This window comes from Triplophysa rosa, linkage group LG23 (assembly GCF_024868665.1).
Source record: "Triplophysa rosa linkage group LG23, Trosa_1v2, whole genome shotgun sequence".
NCBI lineage: Eukaryota > Metazoa > Chordata > Actinopteri > Cypriniformes > Nemacheilidae > Triplophysa > Triplophysa rosa.
The window spans coordinates 12071112-12094624 of NC_079912.1; the positions used below are offsets into that span (position 1 = coordinate 12071112).

A 23513-nucleotide genomic window follows, 5' to 3' on the forward strand; every position below is an offset into this window, starting at 1 on the left:
CTTTATGTTTCACAGGAAAAGGTAATTCAGGTTCATTTTTGGGTGAACTATTGTTTTAAACTGAGGAAACTGAACTCTGCAGTTGTGTTGTTGCATACAGTAAGCAACATAAGCCTTTATTTACATAATTGCCATTTTGTCATAGTCATCCCTCATATTGCCAATTAGTGAGTGAAATTCTGAACGATTTGTTCACAATTGCTTTCGTTGAACTGGTTAATGGGTTTTGCAAAGTCCTGCATCATCTGTTAAAATAAAGCTAAAGATTTCTAATAGGATTAGTGTGTGTACATTTACATTCAAATCTCAAAGTGTCTCCTCCATGTTAAAGTTGAACCACAGAAAAAACGTACGTTTGGGTTGCTATACACACTGATAAATTCTTCATCTTTCATTAACTTTTTAAAACTTTTTCCTTTGAGGAAAGCATTATTATTTTTACTGAAGTCTATATAAACATAATATATTTAAAACACCAACATAGCATAATTCACAAAAAGTATCTAATCATAAATAAAGTCCAATTCAGGATATTCAGCTATTCCAGACGAGTGGTTCCCAGAACCACTATCACCACTTGACAAAAACAACCTTGTCTCTGCTGTGCTGCCTATCAGGTACTATTGCTGATAGTGATGAAGAAGATCTGGTTGTTTTTCTTTTGCTATCTGTCTAAGAAAATAAATCTGGTGCAAAGGCCCTTTTAAATTTTATGCAGCCACAGGGGGACAGACCTGATTGAGTGTTCAAAACTGCTTTTGGAATATAGAAAATAATATGAAATTATGCTTGAGGAGCTCATTGCTCCCTATGGCTTAATATTTGTGTGATCTGCAAGTTATTTTCTAAGTTATTTTTTGACAATTTTCATGTCAATAAAAAAGAATAATATATAAAAGGTAATAAAACAAAGTTTTAAAATCGCTTGGCGATATCACATTTAACCCTGACAATGAATGTATGATTCCAAAGGTAAATACATCCAGTGTCAAAGATTTCTCCTCAGTTATTTAAAAAAAGCCATCAGGAGAATTAAACATTAAAGCAATAGGCAACTTAGGGAAGGGCAGACTGCTTTTTGACTCTCAACATTAATAAGCTCTCAGTTGTAGCACTGCCTATCCAGGCAGAAGTCACTTTAGAACCAATTCTTGGCCAGTTTCATCTATGCCTAAATTCAAATGTTGAACATTTTCACCTGCAAAAATCATTTTTGAGTCTCTGATCATTGAAGGAGACGGTTTTGACAGACTCAAGTTGTAACTGTAGCATTCTCTGAAAGTAGGTGCAAAACCCTTTGATTTTTTTAGTGCTGACTTTAATGTTTCTACAATTCGTGTCTGCAAACTAATGTGCTTCACAGCATGAATATGTAAGATACTGTGGACTGATGTTCTGACAAAACATGGCTGATGAGATCAGTGAAAATGTCTGCTGGCTGGCAAGGACTATTTACAGCATTAAAATAATTTTAGATCTGCCCTGTTCAAATATAGCAATGTCTAAACACTGTGAGCTTACACTTTCTATGAAAACTATTGGAAATGATCCCTATCAATGTTTTTTAGTATGTAATAAATAAGGTTGACAAAGGACAAAATGGTTCAGATCTCCACTCACTGAATTAAAGCACCAAAAAGTTTATTTATTACAAAACAACGATATTTAACCAGTCTATCAGGTGGAATATGTTGCAACAAAACAAGGGATAGGATTTTTGCTTAAATTTAAATTAGGCTATAAATGATGGTGGTTTATTGATCAAATGTGCATTTATCTTTAGTGCAAATAAGCAAACAAAAGTAGTGTTGTTCAGTTCTTTTGACTTTTACCAATGGGCTTCTTTTTCATCAGTGCTAACACATTTTGATCATTCCAAAAATCATTTCACAAAGACAAAACCGTATTTTGAAAGTATAACAAACAGCCAATGAACTCAGCAGTAAGGAACTGCGAATATTTAAAAATGTGTATTAAAAATATTCCAAAAGGGAAAATTTGACTGTTAAAAGCGCGCTGCCAAACGCAAAGACACTCGGAAAGCGAAAGTTCCTTAATAGATTAAGTTATCGTTTTTGGCCGAAAATAACAGTATTCACTACAAAGTGGCTGGCTTACACCACCCCGTGAGTCTCCAATGAATTTTTTAGAGAGTCTGCATGCTTTACTCCGGACCAGACCCCCGCCATGTCCGCGGGTTGCAGATGCTCTTCGCCAATCCAACACTGCAGGTGCATTTACTGCTTGAAGATGCTGATGGGAGCTGTGGCTCTCTAGATATCCATCTCCTTTGCTTCTTTCTTCCCTTGCATTACAGAGAGCTTTTTTTCTGCTCACCCCTAAATGTTGCTCTAGCGCTGAGGTTTTGGATTCATTGGATCCGCAGTCTGTCCGGTTTTGCAGTGCGTCTTGAGAGAGCATCATCTGAAATGGATTACAGACCTTTATGACGAACAGTTCTGTGTGCTGCCGCATCATTTTAAACTGTTGACATAACTCGGGACTAAAACAATGAATAGAGAGGAGCGATGATATGAATTAACTCTTCGGGGTTGAGGAAAGCAGAGGCGCATAAGATTGGAGAGGGGGTTTGTACTGCGTATCGTGTGGAAGAAACAGAAGGAAAGGGGCTTTATTTTCGCCACGAGTTTTCTTGTTGAAGTTAGCGGTGCTCTTTGTTTAATAAAGAAGCGAAACAATGCGCAAATGAACGGAAATGGATATTCTGATAACTGTTCTTTAGAGATGGATGGGAGATTTGACAACCTTTCCCCTGTATGAATCTTTTCACGGCAACACTGGAAAGGTGGAGCGATCGGGAAAAGCTAATGACGGACCTATTAATCCATCACCAGAGGGGTTTGGAAACGTTTGGATGGGAATCGGACAAATGTTTAAATCTTTCTCTGGTTTTATACGAAACTACCAATGAATAGTTCCCTGGAATCTCCATCGCAACGGTTAATAAAATTGGCACTGAATTGAATTAAGGGCTTTGAAATGTTGACACGTTTGCTGTGAATCATTTGCCAATATCGATATTTTCTTCTGAAAGTATTCCGATCTAAATGGAATTAGTTGAGAAAGCCCTTTGTGAAAGGAATAGACATGGTACATGGGAACAGGTTCCTTTACGGTAAGTCCAGCTCTAGGGTAACTTCGCTCCTCTCTTTGGTTCATTTTACGCATGAGGTGCATCTGCATTTACCGGCGTATTACACGTGCCTGTCTTTATTTCTGCGGGAACTTTATGTGTTATAAATCATTTCGTTAAATACGTTTATGCAACATGCATGCGCATCATGGCGTTATTTTTTTTCTTTGCTTCAGTTTTGTAGCTTAATCTTTTCTTCATAAACTTGTAACCAATTAGAACAACATGACTGCATAATTTATTTATTGTTCATACAGCATTTACTTTGTACCATGTCCAGTAAACAACAACAAGTGTAACGTTATTCAGTTTAAAACCAAACATACCTGCTTTTCTTAAGTAATTTTAAAAAATGCATTTCTGATCATCTGTTGATCTATCTACTGCAGCAGGAATAGATACTGAAACACCACTAGGCCTATTTAGTCAAGCTTTAATTAAGCTATGCTCTTTCATAAATAATTTGATGCTGTTTTGATCTTAACTCTTATGTCGCAGTTGTTGCAGGTCTTCTCATGCTTGGGTTGTCTGGGGCAACAAAGAAAGAAGCAGGTAATGATGTTTGGTCACAAGTAATACCCACCCACTCTCCATCTCCATGTTTTCTGGAAATCTGTGACATGTGACTGCTCTCTTTTTAGTGAAAAACAATTCAGGGGTACAGCCTGCAGGTCAGTGTGGTACCTGGGTCAAAGAATCAGAGGGAGGCCTCTTCACATCACCCAATTACCCAAACAAATACCCCCCAGAACGAGAATGCATCTACATCATTGAAGGTACAGACCTTCTTCCATTCGATCTTACAGAAAAAATCTATCACTAGGTGTGACACTAGGTTGGTTGGTCGGTGGGGGATGTTTAAATTGTTTAGTAATAGCACAGAGGAGCAATCAGGTTATTAATGGTGTGCACTGTGTAGCACAATAATAATGTTAGTACACACTATGGTACTTCATTTGCTTTTGTAATAGAAAACTATCATCATTGACATCATCAGTCCTCTAGATTCTCTAACTCCTTATTTTGGATATGTTTTAATGACTTTATCTTTTTTACTACTTTCAATATATAAAGAGTTTGGTACCAAAATGAGATTAAAAAATTTGATGACAAAAACATGATAACAATAATAAACATGATTTTAGAAAATTTTCGAATAAAATATATTTTGAATAAAAACGGAGTTATCTCATTTTGGAACCAAACTCTTCATATTGGCTTGCTGCTACTGACTGAGAATCAAATGAACTGAAAACCTAGTGATGAATTTTCCTTCAGTCAGATGGTTCACACATCTATTTCTGATATACTGTATGAAGAATACAAAAGAGTAAATCATACAGAGATTTTAGTGGTAAATAATAAAAAAATCATAATTTTCATTATTACTTTGCTTTCATACCAGTAGAATTATAAGTACTGTATATGGTTGCATTATACATTTTTACCTTTGATTATCGCTGTTCCTTTTTCATGTTAACACTATTAGACAAATGACATCATCCTCCATCAATTACAGCTGTCAATCATCATCATTTTTTCCTTTCAGCTCCCCCGAGACAATGCATTGATCTCTACTTTGATGAAAAGTACTCCATAGAACCTTCATGGGAATGTAAATTTGACCATATTGAAGTCCGGGACGGGCCCTTTGGTTTTTCTCCAATAATTGGACGCTACTGCGGCCAGCAGAACCCTCCATATATCAGATCAAGTGGGCGCTATCTATGGATAAAATTTGTTGCTGATGGTGAATTGGAAGCGATAGGATTTTCTGCGAGCTACAATTTCACAGCAGGTATTATATTTTGTTTCAATGCTACTTATCAACCTTCACTATGGACCGTGATGTTACAGCTTAGCCAGAGGAGGTTTTGAGTGTCAATAGCAGTTTTAATAGTGAAATGTTGTTTTCCAGCCTGATTGATTATTATGCCACTGAGTTGAATGATTTGGCTTTGCCAGCTGCTCTTTTAAGAGTTCTGGAAGCGGTTCTGACTCACTAGTATTGTTATCCCTTGCATGTCGACTTGAATTCTTGATGCAATCAGTAGCTGCCCTTCATTATTCAAGCTTCTGTTTCATGTAGTGATTATTATGAGATCCATGTTGTTTTTGTCAATGATCCTTTTCCATAATTGACTTTATTGGTGGCATTTTATAGAACTAACGAGGAGCCTGTATGCTTTTAAAATCGAATGCCTTTTGAATTTAAATGGTTTACTATGATCAATTCCTAGGAATTTCAAAACCTGATCCATAATAAATGCTGTCAAACTCAATTATTTCGCGGGATTTGCTTTACACAAAGAATCATTTCCAATTACAGTAGATGCTGTAATAACTACATAAATTTGCATGTGGTGTATCGTACAATCTTGAAAGCCCTTGAAATCCCTTGATCTCCCAAAAACTCAAATATTTGTTTCATCACACTCTGATGGACGTCTAGTTTCTTTGGTGTTAGTTTTTGCCATGTGATACTGTACATGTTGTGGAAATGGAACTATGATGGATATTCTGTGAGCAATGTCAAAAGCCATATACCTCAAACTAAAGTTGTACATGCAAATTCAGTCTTAAGGGCCTTGCAGATGAATTGCACAGCTGTGGCTCTGGATGCAAAGAAAGTAGCACGCAACTGAGAAGGCAGCACTGATTTAGAGTCGTATTATGAAAAATGAGTTATGAGCCACTGCTATTTTCCATCCTATTGTGAGTCAGGAGGAAGTTCTTTCGGCAAGTTTAGAGAAACTGTTCAGCATGAATGGCTCCAGACTCTTGCCGGAAAAAACGCGTGCCTTCCTGTAGTCTTGATAAGGAATATCGGTGGCATGTAATTTACATAATTAAGAAGATAAAAGTCCCTGAATTAAAAAAAGCAGGGAGCGCATCTGCTGCAGCCAGTGGTAGCACATGCTAATACGGAAGGTGCAACAGATGAATGAAATGCAGGAGATGAGGAAAAATACTAATTAGATGTGATGAGTTATAGTTATGTGTTATAGTCATCCTCCTTGGACCTTTTTGCATTTTATTGTTACAGAGTGAAGCATAAGTGTATTGAAACAAGACCTTATGCTACTTACTTTTGCAAAGCGGCACTCAAAGCTCTGCCAGTCTCGGATATGAGGAATTTAATACATGGTCTTCTTTCATTATGCTGGGGCTCTGGGCAATGATTGTACTGAAATATTCTGTATCAAACCTCATTAATCCTACGTTTGCTTGCTTTTGTTAGTAAAGTCGAATTCAACTGACTTACGGCTCTGATTTCAATTCATTTTTGGGGGCTAAGATGTACTATATGAGAAAGTCCCAAGACATCTTTTGATGCCATGCAGTAAATCATGTAAAGTGATGGGCACATCTAGACAAGTCATGTGACCAAAACAGTTTTGGACATTAAAAAAGTAAACTTGGAACATAGGCATCTAGATCTACCCAACAACACCGGGATTTAATGCTTGAGTTTCCAAATTTGGTCGAAGAGTAATTAAAAGTGTCTTCACTGAAGTTTAGTAGCTTCATTTGAAATCGTAGAAGCATGGCATAATCCATTGCTGAACTCAGACGTTGGATAGCTCGGCGATGGAAATGTAGAATTAGGTGCACACTGTGTGTAATTACTTCCTGATATCATGTGAATATAAAAACTGTGTGCACAGTTGTGTGCAGTCCCACCTAGCGTTGAAATGCAATTATCATGCGAAAGTTGTGTAAGAGTTCATTGGAGTACTCATATGTAATATCAGATCCTCATGTCTCTAGAGCAGCGTTTCTCAACTTTTTTGTCCTATGTACCCCCACAGCCCAGAATTGAAACCAAACCAGAAAAAATAAAGATGTACTAACCCTCATGTTATTTAAGATCCAAGAACTGTAACAACATGCATATACTGGTAAAACTAGTTGAACTATTCCTGCAGGCTATAATTTTGCATTAAAATATTACAGTACATTTTAGTATTCAAGTGACAATTTAACAATGATTCATCGAAACAACAATTAAAGGTGTAGTCTACCCAAAAATGAAAATTCGGTCATCATTTACTCGCCCTCTTGTTATTTTACACCTGTATGCATAACTCAAATGAAGATATTTTGAAGAGTGTTTGTAACCAAACAACGGCGGTACCCATTCACTTCTGTATGGACACAAAACCAATGCAAGTCAATGGATGCCGCCGTTGTTCGATTACCAATATTCTTCAAAATATCTTCTTCTGTGTTCTGCAGAACAAGGCTCATACAGGTTTGAAATGACAAAAAGGTTGAGTAAGTAATCAAGTTTTTGGGTGAACTATCCCTTTAAAAAACAGTCAACACTTCTAAAAAGGTGTTTCACGATGCCATAAGAACCGTTTTTATACAGTTCCATAAAGAAACTTTAGTTTTGTCAGTTTATGTGGCAATCAGGAAGAAACTTCAACTGGAAAGACCTAAGGGTAAATGTATTAATATTTCACAATTTCATGTAGTAAATTGCGATACTGTAACTAGTACATTTGTTGTCACTCCGTTGTATTAAGCTATTGAGTTTGTTAGAATATTTGGTTTCTGCTTCCATCTGCATGTCCCTCTCTTTTATATCTCTTTCCTTCTCCTTCTCACTATCTCAAAAACTCTCTTTCTCCCGAGTCTCACTTCCTTGTCTCCGGGGTTCGGCTGACCTTATTACCCCACCTCGTCTTTGGAAGCAACCCGTTCACATCGATTTGCGTATAAATAACACGCTGTTGCATTATCGTGAAATACGTACGCCAAAGTTCGATTTTGCGTGCATAAATACGCCAATGTATGCGTGCACCTCGCTGGAGAGCAGCCATTTTGAAACGTACATGAAGAGGAAACACTGAAATAATTAAAATAATACTGTTAGGTTTAGGGTTTGAGTTAGGGGACAGGTTAATAAGACAAATTGCCGGTTAATATGCACGCGCGCTAAATTGGCGTATCATATGCACGCAAAAATAGGCGTATTTATGCACGCAAAATCGAACTTTGGCGTACGTATTTCACGATAATGCAACGCGCGTGTTATTTATACGCAATTCATGAGAATGCCCTGTTGAAAGAGATAAAGCTGTGTTACTAGACAAGATCTGAGTTAAATAACAGAGAGAGCTGCACTCCTCGTGTGCCTTTTCTCAGCCCGCTGGCTGTTTGAAGCCTTTGTCCCAGCTGTAAACAGACGCAGAAGTAATAAGGAAAACAAGATGGACTTAAAAGCATTTCAGGGACTGCTTTCTTGATCCAGTGGCCATTTAATAACATCGTTTGGGAAAGCCTCATGTGGCCATTTTCTATTTCTTCATTTTTTTCAACTGTTGAATGCTGGGGAAAGGAAGTTATATGAGAGGAATGAGCTGAGAGCAGTCCATAAATGTCCAACGTCCAATTAAAAAACCCAGTTGTGCTCTTGTGAGCTTTGTGCTTGTGCTTATATGTTTAAAGGAACAGTTCCCGTAAAAAGGAAAACTCTGTACTCACCCTCAAGTTGTTCCAAATCCAAATTTCTTTGTTCAGATGAACACCGAGAAATCTATTTGGAAGAATGCTTGTAACAAACATTTCTTGGCCACTATTGACTACCACTATAGGACAAATTTCTTTATAAATGTCTTTGTACTGTAGAACACACAAAAATATATATTATAAAGAATGTATGAAAGCAAACAGTTGTGGGGCACCTTTGACTACCATTGTAATTTTTCCTACTATGGTAGTCAATGGTGGCCAAGATCTTTTTGGTTACAAGCATTCTTCCAAATATCTTTCTCTGTGTTCATCAGAACAAATACATTTTTACAGATTTTGGACAAAATGAGGGAGCGTAAATGATGGCAGAATTTACATGTTTGGGTGAACTGTTCTTTTAAGAGGCGTTACTTAAGAGGCGTATTGCATGTCTGCTGGGTATTTTTTATATTTCTTATAAACCTTGGGTGTCACTTTACGAATATTCATAATCCATTATGTCATTTTAGATTGTATTATAGGCCTATATTGTATAATACAAATATTTTATCATTTAAATTATATAACTGTTTAGAATCTTTAATTGAAGTTTCTTATGCTGTAATTTATTAAGTAACATATTTCTATATATTTTCAATATAGAGTATACAAGAGGAATATGAGTGTTTTATAAGGGGTGTTTTCATTTTGTTGCGTATACTCATTTAAATGAATGATTATCATACACAGCACTCATAACCACATGCTTCTAGCTCATAATGAATCATTTCCTCCTCTATTTTAACATGTAGCAAATCAGAAATAAGTACTGTGATCCCAAATGCAATAATCCTGATAAGCCTGTGATGTAGTGGAGGTATTTGATCTTCTAATTTGTGGACTGGAGATTGTATTGAATTTAAATCATTCTAATGACATTTGAGATTAGAAAAGGGAGCTGGATATATGGCCCCTCTGTGCTCAAGACCCCTGTATATTATTGTGGTGTGATGGATTCAAACCCGAAAAATTGAAAATTGAACCCTGGGAATGAACTTTCTGTACGTTCAGGTGGTGGCCACATTTCACCACCACCTACATGCTTTTCTCAAGTCTAATAAAGTCTGAGGGATGGAGAAGTCTCCTGCACAAATTACGCTTTAGGTTGCATATTGTCCTCTGTGTGACAAAAGCTTATCTCAAGATATAATCGCTCATTAAGTATTTCCTCTTTGTTGTAGTTTAGAACAGTGATTAGAGGAGAAACAACAGAGATGAAGGTAGAATAAATTGCACATGTACATTTTGCATTAGTAACTAAAGATAGGTTTGCGATATAAAATATAATTGTGGTTGCACATGGGATTTTGTTATCATAATGCCTCTTTCAATAGTTTCATGAGACAAACCCAGTACAATTTACAAAGTCAGCAATGATTCAGAATTGCATATAGCTTTAGCAGGAGTAAAATGCTTTTCACACAATGTCTGTTGAATTGTGCACTTTAGTATGGCAGCATCTATTACCCGCAAATGTCTTGGAAGCTTGGGGTGGAAAATTGCACGCTTTGTGTTTCGCTTCAGATGCGACAGCAAGGATTAATCAGAGAGAGGCACATGTAATGCTGTTCCTTTCAGAAAATGAGTTCTGTTCAAGGTGATTCAGTATACAGAAAGAAGCGGTTATGGGTTTTCCACTGTGAAGTCTGCACAGCATAAATATCCTTCGAGGAGTACAAGCACATCTAAATGAGAAAATAAATGTATTTATTGAAAACATCACCCTGAACTTGTCTTTCACGTCAAAGGGAGATGAAAAAACAAATAGATTTGATCAATTATTCTGTGCGTTTTTTTAATGATGGACACTTTCATCTTTCACAAAGTACACATTTTTGTAGAATAGCATTCTGAGTTTTGAAGGTTTTTTTTCCACATAATTTCTCATGTTGTTTCACACACAATCTGACAAAATTACATCTTGAAAAAATATATTTTGATTTAAAATGAGGCACTTTAAAGATGTTCATTTAGTACATTCATTACAGCACTAACCTTGATTTGTCTTTATTTTCATCACACATTTCATTTCAAGTAGAAATGAAATAAATAATCAATGAATTTATCATAATCAAGTAAGGTTGCATCTAAAACTTTATCTGTGGAAAACTTTCTGGCTGTATTGTTTTTATTTATAATCATAATTATTTACTCAAATTTTACCCCCATATCAGAGCCAGATTTTCAACGTGAACCTTTGAAAAAGTACAAAGTCATCGTTAGTTATTTTGCTAGTTATGAAAAATATCAACCCTCCAGAAACTAAAAGTAGCCATACATGTAGGCCGTGAGTCCTTATGTCTGACTCTTGAGCTCTTACATTAACTAAAAACTTAATTTTGCCTTGTCATGAAAAATCCAGATATGCCACAGTGGAGTGTCTGGAGGAGATGTAATTTGCTAAAGTAAAGCTATCAGATGGAGATGTTTGGCAAGCTCTTGCAGACAAGGTGGAAAATAACACTGGGGCTCATGTGTTGTTTTTCTCCTCCTGATGTATTTCGCTGTTTGTGTCGTTCTGTATCAGAAACCAGGTGCAGTCCGGACTGGTTAATAGAGCGTTGAATTGGTTTTAAAGAGCAGTACTTTTACTGTAATTTAAAAACGCCTATCTCTGTTTATTATTATGTAAAGGCAGGTTGTGAGGTTTTGTGTTTGCTATGGATTTCCTTATTGTGCTGTGAAGTAGAGCTCGATTGACTGTTACATTCAGCCATTCAAGCACATCCACACTAGCCGCAATATAAAGGTCACCAATCTCTCTATCCTCCAAAAAACACTGGCCATGTGTGCAAGCACAAAATGTGCACAGGCTTATCAAACCCCAGCTTTCACTCAAAATTGATCCAGTGTGTTTATCACAGCAACCAACCACAACTTAAAGAATGTACAATGTTATTTAGCTCCCAACATTTTTATCTCCCTTTCCTGGCCTGCTTTTTTCAACCAGAGCCAATTACTTCCAAAATCAATATGTGGACTAAGTGTGCTTGCAGTCAGATTCTGAGAGAGTGACTGGCAACAGGAGAGAGAAATATTTAACTTCTACACAATTCATAGGGACTTTCTTTCTTTCTTTCTTTCTTTCTTTCTTTCTTTCTTTCTTTCTTTCTTTCTTTCTTTCTTTCTTTCTTTCTGTCTTTCTTTCTTTCTTTCTTTCTTTCTTTCTTTATTTATTTATTTAAAAAAATATTATAAAAATTGTTTTATTATACACCCATGTAGACAATCAATTGGTAGCCCCGCCCACAGTGACATCTCATTGGTCCAAATGCCACTCCACATACCTGTATGTTAAACTGAAATAACCTCTGTCATTGTTTCTTTCCCTCTCTTTCTTTTCTTGATCAGTTTTTGTACTGTATACCCTTTTCCTCGCTCTCTTTTTTCTCTTTTTCACGGTGTTGTGCTCTCAGGCCCAGCAGCTGGAAAGCCATGCTCAATTTAATCACATACAACATTCATCTCTTAACCCATCCATTTATACTGGCTTGCCTACAGCGGGCCGTATTATTATCCCCTTGCTAATCCTCACGCCCATTTAGCCATAAAGAGACGCTATACTGCAGGGGTGAGTACAGGAGGTTAATGGGATACTCATGGACATACCGTAGAAAGGGGCTAGTATGTCACTTTAAAGTCAAGGATTTGGGTGTGATTTGCAGTGCTGACTTTGGTCTTGTGCAAAATGAGATCCAAATTTGTGTAATTGTTATATATTGCAGATACTCAGAAACAAAATGTAAAGTATAATACAATGTAAGTCACTTTGGATAAAAACGTCTGCCAAATGCGTAAATGTAATGTAAATGATACCATAAACATATCTTATGATACTAAACCAACTGAAGTATCGTAATACCAAGAAGTATCACGATGCTGTGTCATGTTCATAATTCAAATCTACAAAAAAAAACACGGATCTGGATGAAAATATTTTGTATTTACTATAGTAAACTGTATTATACTGTTATACTGTATATTACAGTATTACCACACTAATGAATGTACACTACAATATTTTGTAGTATTAGCTATAGTTATTGGATAATTTGTTGCAAATATTGCAGTATATATTAATATTTACTATGGTGAGACTTAAAACTCACTTAATCATTTGCTGCATTTAAATTAGCCTTCAAAATGTGCAAATTGAAATAGCGAATCGAAAACACGCCCCAATGAAAACAGGTAAATTTCGCAAAAACTCCCATGTATCGCAAAAATCTCCTTGCAGTGTTTTCCAGCTATTGTAATACGATACAGGCATATTTTGCAAAACTGAAATGGAACCCTTTTTTGTCGTATTTATGTTTGGGCATGAATGGTATGTTTGGGCAGATTATTTGTAAAAATAGGATGTAAGGAATTCACATTAAGTAATATCTAATATGATGGCCTGAATGCAGGAAAGCGAATGAGTGCAGTATGGAGATGTATTAGGAACAGTGAGGAAATATGAAAATATACATGGAAAAAATGTGACCCTGGACAACAAAACTTATGGGTCAATTTTTTTTTATTTAGATTTATGCATTATCCAAAAGCTGAATAAATAAGCTTACCATTGATATATGGTTTGTTGGGATAGGCCAGTATTTGGCAGAGATACAACTATTTAAAACTGGAATCTAAGGGTGCAAAAGCTTCAAATATTGAGAAAATCGCCTTTGAAGTTGTTAATCAGAGGCACTGTAGCAGACCATTGCTAAGAAGAAACAGGGTTGTTTTAATTCTCTCTATTGGCTTAACACTGTAATGACATTGTGGTGAGTAGATGAACCCAAAATCTGATACCCAACTTGGGTAATTCCCAAAGAGCAGCAGCAAGCAACGTTTGTAGGTGTGTATCCCGCCATTTTTGTTAGCGATTTTTCTGCATCCACTTACAAAAATAAAGTTTTAATATATTTACGGTAGGAAATTTACAAAATGTCTTAATGGAAAAGGATCTTTACTTAATATGCTAATGATTTTTGTTTTGTTGGCTTTTGCCACAAATGTTCCCGTGTGACTGCGTTTTGATCCAGGGTCACATATAGACATTTCTCTTCACTCTTTCCTCATGGTAGGTGGTACTATGCATCTGCACCTTTAAAGGCGGGGTGTCCGATTTCCGAATTACGCTTGTTTAGACAAAGTCGGGCCGAGTACCAAAACAACCTTGTAGCCAATCAGTAGTAAGGTGCACAGTGCTCAGGATGGACATTAGTCGAGCCGAGCGCTGACGAAAGCAAAAGATGGGGCTATGGGTGTGTCTGTTTTGGTGATTTGAACATCAACAACGGCTATGAGAAATCGGACACCCCACCTTTAAAGTTGGTTCTCAACCTGCCGTAAAACCTAAAAAGAAAAAGTGTCGCCAGAATGACTTATTGCGAGAGGAAAAAACTGATACTTCAGCTGCTTAACATCGTTTATTGGAAATGCTGTCATTCCGCAATATTTTTCAATCGACATCTTGAAAATATGGCTTAAGTTTTGCACAAATCTGTAATGGAAACCTGGCTACAGTCTAGTCCGAGTCGTTAAAAACAGGGATTCATTTAGGAGAGAAACACAGCAGATGTAAGTGTTCAAATGAACGTTAATGCCCTTCATGTTAATGCCCTGGTACTATGATACTACCGTTTTATAAAATCGTCCGGGATCGCCAGTATTTTAAAGCTTTAGCATCGCAATGCTACCGTAGCAGCAGTACACCGTGCAACCCTAGTAAGATGGGGCAAAAAGCTTTGGTGGTTGGAGGATTTTTATTTGGAAGTAAATCGCTGTCCGATTCAGCCTGGAAAACCATAATAAAAACTAGATGTTTTCTGAAAAGTTTAGGGGGTCTTGCACACATGAACATTGTTATTTGTGGCTGCTTGTCATTTTTATCTCATTATTATGTGGTTACCTGAACGTTTTGAGTAGTTCTCCACTTTGCAAGCCACCTTTTACTGCAGTTATTTAAAGTTATTATTAAAGTCCTGCATATGCTCATAGACTACTATTAACAAAAGGGTGTCACCTTTAGAGCTTCAAGTTCAGGATATTAGATTTTTTGTGAGAGGCGGTTTAGCAGTTTCTTTTAAATTTCCAAAGAGGAGTGTCATAGGGTTGAGTCTGCCCTTATGAGTTTTTCTAAAAGCTTACTCTCTCCAGCTCTCATGAGGCCACGATTCCTATGAAAGTCTGGACTCAGCTGCATCTCATTCATAGTAATGGTGGCATTCAGCCCAGTGAAGTCAAGACCCCACTAAATATTATCCTGTGTGACCTGCTCACCCCGCAGCGACGATGAACAGTCGGCTTTTAGCATATTAATGGACTCTAAGACTTGCTGCTAAAAGCTGACATCACATACTCTAAAAGTATTTAATAAACCAGCATATATTAAATTTATTAATTGATCTCACAGAACCTTTGTTCTCAAAGGGTTTCAGGGTGTGAAATTTGACCATTATGGGTGGTTATGTGGCAGCATGTGTGTTTGATTAAGTCTGTCAACATTTGTTTACACGCAGAGTATGTTACGCGTCCATTAGCTGCTTTCTCCTTGGCTGCTGACCGTAAAGGGTGCTCATCCAGAAAGTCAATTATTTCATGCTTTCCCAATGGGAATATAAACTTCCTGAAGCCTAGAAGGCCTCTGGAATGGGTCACGTGAGCTCATCATTCCCTGGCACACAAACACTAAACAAGCCACTGAACAATATGGCTCCACTGACTTTTTATTTTCTGTTCACCAAACTCAAATAATCACACCAGTCACACGGAAATCCTCCTCTCCTTTTCTATTGTATCCGGTCCCTGAAAATGCAGATCTGTTCGAAGAGAAAAATAGGCAGAGGAAGAAAATATAAAGTAGCAGTGCTGTATAGAGGAGAGAACAGCTTCCCTAAGGCCCCGCTCCCTTTGAATATTCATGGGGCTTGGCGAGAGAGTCTGCACCATTTGTAAAAGGACAACTCTCAGTTCCCCTTCAGTCGGTCTCTCGACGTTGTGTTGAGAGACAGACTGGGGTTTGATCTTGAGAACCTATCATCTCCGAGAGGAATTTAAAACGCCAATGGGCTTTGGCGAATGGCACACGGGTATAAAAGGGAGGTGGCGGCGGCTTTAACTCATCCTTTGTTCTTCGGAACCTGCATGACGTACATGTAAAGCGCTCCATAGAGGGCTCCTACACCGTTGGGAAACCGCCCAGGTTTCGGGGCATTCTCCACACCTCGGTTCGATGGGAGAACGCTCCCGTGCTTCGGGCCAAGGTTGCTGCCCTTCTGGTGAAAGGTGCGATCGAACCCGTCCCTCTAACCGTGATGTCTTCCGGGTTTTACAGCCAGTACTTCATAGTGCCCAAAAAAGGTGGGAGGCTGCGCCCCATTTTGGATCTGCACCTCCTGAACAAGCACCTGCACAAGCTGCCGTTCAGGATGCTGAAGCAGAAGCGCATCTTGGAGTCAGTTCGTCACCAAGATTGGTTTGAGGCAATCGACCTGAAGTCTCCATCCTCCCTCGACACCGGCCGTTCCTACGGTTTGCGTTCGAGGGACGAGCGTATCAGTACAAGGTCCTGCCCTTCGGTCTGGCCCTGTCTCCCCGGGTGTTTACCAAACTCATGGAGGCTGCCTTAGCTCCCCTCAGGGAACAAGGTGTGCGATACGCACAGGGACCTTGTGCTCTGGCACCTTCGGGTCAACCAAGAAAAGAGCAAGCTCTCCCTGGCGCAGAGCTCCTCTTATCTCGGTATGGAACTCGACTCTGTCCGTATGTCAGCAAGTCTCACCAGAGAGCGTGCACAGTTGGTGCTAACCTGTCTGAAATACTCAGACGAATGTCAGCGGTTCCGCTGAAGAAATTTCAGAGACTCCTGGGACATGGCGTCCTCAACAGGGTTATCCCTCTCGGGTTGATGCACATGCGAGTCGTGTTCCTTGGAGGGCGTGGCACACCGGCACCAGGCACATTACAGTGACACCTCAGTGCCTTCGAGTCCCTGCGAGCCACCTTCATCCAGGGCAACCTGAACCAGACAGCCGATGTGCTCTCTCGTCAGGGGACGCCCCACGGAGAATGACGACTCCATCCTCGTGCAATCTGGCTCATATGGGAGTGGTTCGGCCAGGCACAGGTGGACCTGTTTGCCTCCCCGGACTCCACCAATTGCCAGCTTTGGTACTCCCTGACCGAGGGGCCCCTCGGCACGGATGCCTTAGCACACAGCTGGCCACAGTGAGCCTCCAGGTCCTGTGCAAGGTCAGGGAAGAGGGACATCAAGTACTGCTAGTTGCGCCTTACTGGCCCAACCAGACTTGGTTTTCAGACCTGGTGGCTCTGACGACAGTTCCCCCTGGCCGATTCCGCTGACGAAGGACCTTCTGTCACAGGGGAAGGGCACGGTGTGGCACCCCAAGCCAGGCCTCTGGAATCTCCATGTCTGTCCCCTGGACGGGACGAGAAGACCTTGAGTGGCTTGCCGCCGGCGGTCAGAGAACCATCCTGCAGGCTAGAACCCCTGCCAATAGGCGTTTATACGCTTATAAGTGGCGTCTCTTCTCATCCTGGTGTTCTTCCCGCTAGGAGAACCCACGGAGTTGCCCGATAGGGTCAGCGTTGGCCTTCCTACAAGAGAGACTCGAGAGCAACCTCTCCCCATCCACGTTGAAAGTGTTTGTAGCCGCTATTGCCGCTCATCACGATCTCGTGGAGGATAAGTCTCTTGGCCAACATGACCTGGTCACCAGGTTCCTTAGGGGTGCGAGAAGGGTGAATCCACCTCGACCACGCTCAGTACCCTATTGGGACCTGAATGTGGTCTTACAGGGCCTTGGAACGGCCCCTTTTGAGCCCCTCAGAGACGCCATCTAACGATGAAAAAGGCACTGTTGCTGGCGCTCGCTTCTATCAAGAGGGTGGGGGACCTCCAGGCATTCTCCCTGTCCCATGGGTGCCTAGAATTCGGGCCCAGTAGTTCTCACGTTATCCTGAGACCCCAGCCCGGTTACGTGCCCAAGGTTCCCACCACTCCCTTCCGGGACCAGGTGGTGAACCTGCAGGTGCTCCCCTCTGGGGAGGAAGACCCAACCTCCAACGTGTTGTGTCCAGTACGTGCACTGCGCCTCTACTTGGATCGCACGCAGAGCCTTAGAAGCTCCGAGCAGCTCTTTGTCTGTTATGGGGGACAGCATCAGGGGAGGGCTGTCTCCAAACAGAGATTGGCGCACTGGATTGTGGATGCCATCACTTTGGCATACCAGTCCCAAGATCGCCCATGCCCGCTTGCAGTGAGAGCCCACTCCACTCGGGGTATGGCCTGCTCATGGGCACTGGCTCAGGGCACCTCTCTAGCAGACATATGTAGTGCTGCGGGTTGGGCTACGCCCAGTACCTTCGCGTGGTTTTACAACCTTCGCGTGGAACCAGTGTCAGCCTGTGTCTTACATGCTGCCGGCGTATAAGGCCGGCAACTGGTTTGGGTGTACGCCTGCGATAGCGCCTTCTCCCCTCTCCAGGCGAGTCTAGTGCGCTATCTTAGCCTCCCTACTAGCCCCCCAGGGCGAAGTATAGGCATTCCATCCATCACTAAGCATTGGCATTATGGTAACAGACCGGGCGGAGCGGTCTGTTGGAACCAAGTCCAGTACTGGTAGAGTCGCCTCTGCTCAGGTGGACCCCTATACTAGGACTGTTGCCCCATACGTAGTGACTCCCCTGCAGGGTCGTCCCTTATGTTGAATTCCTAACTCTTGGTTCCCCTGTCGGTGAACCTGTGACCTCCCCTCCAGTGGATTACACCACCTGGGTTCTGTCCCCCCATTCGGGCTGACACAATTTCTCACATGTTGTTCTCCCCACTGGTGAGACCATGTTGGTGTCTCCACATGTAACCTCCCCTTGTGGTAGGATGTGGCCTCCGTAGCACACTCTTCAATGAGGAGAGCAGTGTTTACCCAGTGTTCTTGCAGCGCCGGATGGCGTCTCGCTAATAGAGACGAACGCCACCGCCCGTGATGGCCGTCAGTACAAGCCTCTCAGGGTATGCTACTAGTACTGATCCCACTGGAAGATTACATCTCGCAGTAGCACTCAGTTGTGACTCACTAGTCCAGTCAGTGTCGCTTCGCTGGAGGTCATGACACGGCTCAGCGCCATGGCGTATAAAGATAGGTCCCCAGTCTGTCTCTCAACACAACGTCGAGAGACCGACTGAAGGGGAACGTCTCGGTTAAGACTGTAACCTCCGTTCCCTGATGGAGGGAACGAGACGTTGTGTCTTCATGCCACATCGCTTTGCTGACCCACTGCAGTGACCAGGAGATGTCTCTCAGGTTCCTCAGCCAAAAGGGTGAGCGAATGGCCGCCGCCACCTCCCTTTTATACCCGTATGCACGGGGTGGGGACTGGCGTGCATGTGCCATTCGCCAAAGCCCATTGGCGTTTTAAATTCCTCTCGGAGATGATAGGTTCTCAAGATCAAACCCCAGTCTGTCTCTTAACACAACGTATCCAATAAATGGCACACTTTACATGTGGAGCTCAGCATTTTTACTCCAAATTAAAATGCAGTTGACTCTATTTCAGAATGGGAAGCATGTCCAACAAGCGCTGTGTTTGTTAGTGAAAAATGTTTCATTTCAAGACAAGGAATTTGGACAAGATATCTAACCACATTTCGTTCTCATTCAGTCTGTATAAATAGACACAGTTCACAGTTAGCAGATTAGACATCCTTTACCAAAGCAGTCGGTTATTAAATTCAGTTGTAGCCAAATTTTTTGAAAGCAGAAGCTGTAAATGCCAAGCCATGTTAGACTTATTTTGTCTCATGTAGTCAGACTAAAGGCACCTCCTGGAGTAAAATTATATTCCTTTTTTTTAGCTCATAGAACTTAATGGAGTTCTCAAATATGTGTAAAATGTTTCTTCTTGAGACATGTAAACTAGACAATGAGAAAATGATTTGCCTACATAAGATGTACAGTACAAAGCTATAAAATTAATGTGGAGTGAATAGCTCAATTTTTTCAATTTTGATAACATGTATAAGTTCAAATTGAATTCACATTGAAACAACAGAGATATTAAAATATATTTTTTGAGATTTTCCTGCATGTTTATATGCTTCATACATCATGACAAGCCAACACAATGGCTTATTGGATCTTTCACATGGTCTGTTCTTCTGAAAGCACATAAGACTGGTTAAAAATTCAGCCTGTGTGTGTCCGTCTATCTGCTTGTGGACTTGCTTTAGGGAGCAGGATTGAATTGTTCACATGAACAGTTTGACTGAGGGCACAGCCAGAAACACAAAACATGCTCCTGTGCTTTTGGTTGTGAGAGAGAAAGAGCACCGGTGAAGTGGATTTAAGTTCAGGCTTGGTAAACCAGGGGCTAGCCCTTAGATACACACCCTCTTGCGTACCAGTGAACTGAGGAATAGACCTGCTGTTCAAATGGAACCACCCAGCACGCATCAAATGGCTTTCTATTCAATATGTATTATTATGAAGCGTAATGTAGGCGTTTGTGGAAACACGAGCAGCATTGTGGGCTCCGTCATTGTATTCTTGGTAGGAAGGAATAGCTTTTTAGGAAGGAGGAAGTGGGTTGTGAGAGGTGGATTTGCACATTGTGAATAGACTGTCTGATGTCTGACAATGGTTTGCTTTGCTTGGGACAACTGATAAAACAGTAATGAAGTCTTTAAATGAGGTGTCAGTTTTGAGCAGGTAAAGGATTCATCTGTGCCAGCATAGATTTTTCAGCGGACATTATTATGTGTCCTCTCTCAGCTGATGTCGATTGCTTCGTACATCAATCTTTCCAGAAGCCACGCCCACTGATTGATTATACAAACTGGAGGGACTAGTGTGACTGGATCGAGCTCTACACCTCACCACCACCACGTTATTTCATTAGTATTTCAATTTACAGTAAGCCCTTGTATTTACAGATGTTTATGAAATGTGAGATTTATAGAAAAATGAAATCCAGCGTTTCATATTTATTATAATAATGTAGAATAATTAAACAAATAATAATAAATATTGTGTATTTAACACAATTAAACACATTTATCTAAATCATTATTACATAAATGGCTTAATTTTGTTCTGTGTGATTTCTAATTATTGAACAATCATTGTGACAGTACTCTCTCTCACACACACAAATGAGTTAAACATCGCAGCTGTCCTACCGAAACCTCATGAACTGTACTTTTTTGTTATAAATCATTATTATCAGTCCCCTTGTTTGTCACTGGATTTTGCAGATATCTTCAAAAAAATATTTAATATTTTAAAATGCTTCACAACACAGTATTTAATCATTTAAAAACCGTGTTTTTTCCATTTCTGAAATCAGCGAATTTGGGCATACAAGGTTTCGGAAGGACAGCGACGACATTAATGTTACACTGTGTCACATAGATTTTTTTTACTTATTACATACTTGTTGAGTTTTGAATTCAGATATACAGAGAGTTATAATAATTTTTCTTTTACTAGTATGCTACAATCATTTGTAATTCATATCTAAAGAAATTTGTTGAGTTGGTTCAAAGATCTTGATAATTTACTTACAAATGTACACAAATGAGTTGCTTCCGGCAGTTATCTTACAAAGACTCCAGAGGATTTTTAGAGGATTTTGTATGTTGCGCATACATAAAAGTGTTTATGTTTTAGATCACCTTGAATTTTACTGACCCCACTAAAATATAACATTCCCATCTTGCAGTGCATTTTTGCACACCTGCAGTCCACCTGCATTTTTTACATTAGATTTGTAATAGCTGTCTGTTCTTTAATCTCTCAGTTGGCTGTTTTGTTTTTGTCTCCCCTGGAAGTGAAAAACATTTGAGCTGAGCATATTTAGTGTGTGAAATTACCCACTTGCTTAGAAGCTAATTGTGTTAGGAATTTAAGCTATATTATGTGGCTATATAGCTGAAAATAGAAACACTAGGTGACCATTTGGACTAAATATGATATATTTGCAAAGATGCAAAATACCAAGTAAATAATGTTTGACTTACATGGCTAGCTTTACGTTAGTGTTTTCAAAACAAAAACAAAGAACCATCTATGATGCGGTATTAAGGAATACCTTTATTGGCAGTTAAAGCGGTCATGTTAATTCGAACCTTGTGTTGAACAAATTTGTTTCAATTAAAGGGAAAGTTCACCCAAAAAAGACAGTTGTGTCACCATTTACTCACACTCATGTCATTTCAAACCCGTATGACTTTCTTTCATCTGCAAAACACAAAAAAAGAGATTCTGAAGAATGTTGGTAACGAAACAACGGTGGTACCCATTCACTTCCATTTTACGGACACAAAACTATGTCAATGGGTACCGCCGTTGTTCGGTTACCAACATTCTTCAAAACATCTTCTTTTGTGTTCTGCGAAAGAAAGAACCTCATGCAGGTTTAAAATCACAAGAGGGTGAGTAAATAAGTAGATTTTAACATCTTCATTTTGCGTTGAACCATCCCAAGCAGAACGTCTGAGCCACTATTTTGTACAATGAAATTAGGTGATGACTAGATGATGTGAAGCTCTTAAAATAACCTAAAACACCATCAGATCATAGTTCTTATGTACTTTATTCTGTCTTTGTGTGAGGAACAAGCAGAATTTTCACAAAAAATCTGAAAAATCTTGCTTGAGAGCTGTGTTCACTAATCACCTGTATTGTATTATATGTGGGTGAGTAAATAATGACAGCATTTTAATTATTAGGTGAACTATTAACATACATATAAACATACAGAGCTTTAAAAGATGGTGCACAATTTATGTACGACCTGTACTGATGGCTTTGTTCTTTTCTGAAGCATCTCTGTTATCTCAAAGAGTTAAATGTATTGAAAAAACACTGCTCAGGTAGAAGGCTACAAAGCCAATACTGATATGCAGAATCCATCTGAATGGCTCTCGTGGCCATGCTGATCAATTTAAAGATTGTGAAGCATGAAAAAGGCCCTTGTCAGTCTTTCTGATGCAGGGTTTATTTTAAACATCATTATATAGGTCCCTAGAGCCTATTGAATATCTTCCAGTTGAATAATCTATTGATGTAATTGACCTAGTGCATTGTGGGTATTTTCAGGGACTCATAAAATCAGAAGGATATGGTTTTTGGGTTGACCAGAGAATTGAACCTGACTCTGCAGAACCATTACCTATTATTCTATAAAGATATATATGGGGTGTATTGATTGTTCTGGAACATGCATGGGTGAGCAAGAAGTTTCTAGGCTGAAATTGTTAGCCGCCTTTTAGCTTTCTTTATGATTTCATTACAGACATGAGAGACCGCGTTTGATCTCTGTCAGAATCCTTTTAAATCCACGTTATTATTAACTTAATAGCACATTCGCTGATTAACACTTCTATGGTAATGTGTGCCTTTCGGACAAAAAGCCGATATTAGAAAATTAAAAATCATTTAAAAGGGATGTTGTTATCGCTTCCCCAGAGATGTTTTAATATAACTCGGTTGACGCATCACTTTTTCCATTAACTTTTGCTCCTGAGGTTTGCTTTAAATACTTTTCTCAATTTAGATAGACAGACAGGTCTGAATGGGTCATGCTGTATATGTTGATGTGTCATTGGCAGGTCATGTCATGTTCATTTAGTCCTTTTGTAGTCATTTCGATGTCTCTTGCTTATTAAAAGAATAAAACACCCTAAAAATGAAACACTCTGGTTCATTCATTGTAATTGCATCAAAAAAGAAACATATTTAAACATTTCTCCTTGTGTTCCACAAAAGGTTTTATGCAAGATGAAGGTGTAGAAACATTAAATGTTCATTTTCTATGAACTATTCCCTGA

The 23513-nt window shown here is 39.5% G+C and overlaps 1 protein-coding gene across 2 annotated transcripts in view; it reads left to right on the forward strand.

Moving 5' to 3' along the window:
* Positions 1-2186: 2186 nt before the first annotated feature.
* neto1l (neuropilin (NRP) and tolloid (TLL)-like 1, like) overlaps positions 2187-23513 on the forward strand; it is a 75910-nt gene continuing 54583 nt past the window's right edge. For both annotated transcript variants that reach the window (XM_057323298.1, XM_057323297.1), the window contains exons 1-4: positions 2187-3136; positions 3653-3706; positions 3796-3930; positions 4704-4952. In XM_057323298.1, coding sequence (XP_057179281.1) covers positions 3109-3136; positions 3653-3706; positions 3796-3930; positions 4704-4952 — 466 coding nt within the window. In that variant the 5' untranslated portion in view covers positions 2187-3108. The remainder of the gene's footprint in view (positions 3137-3652; positions 3707-3795; positions 3931-4703; positions 4953-23513) is intronic.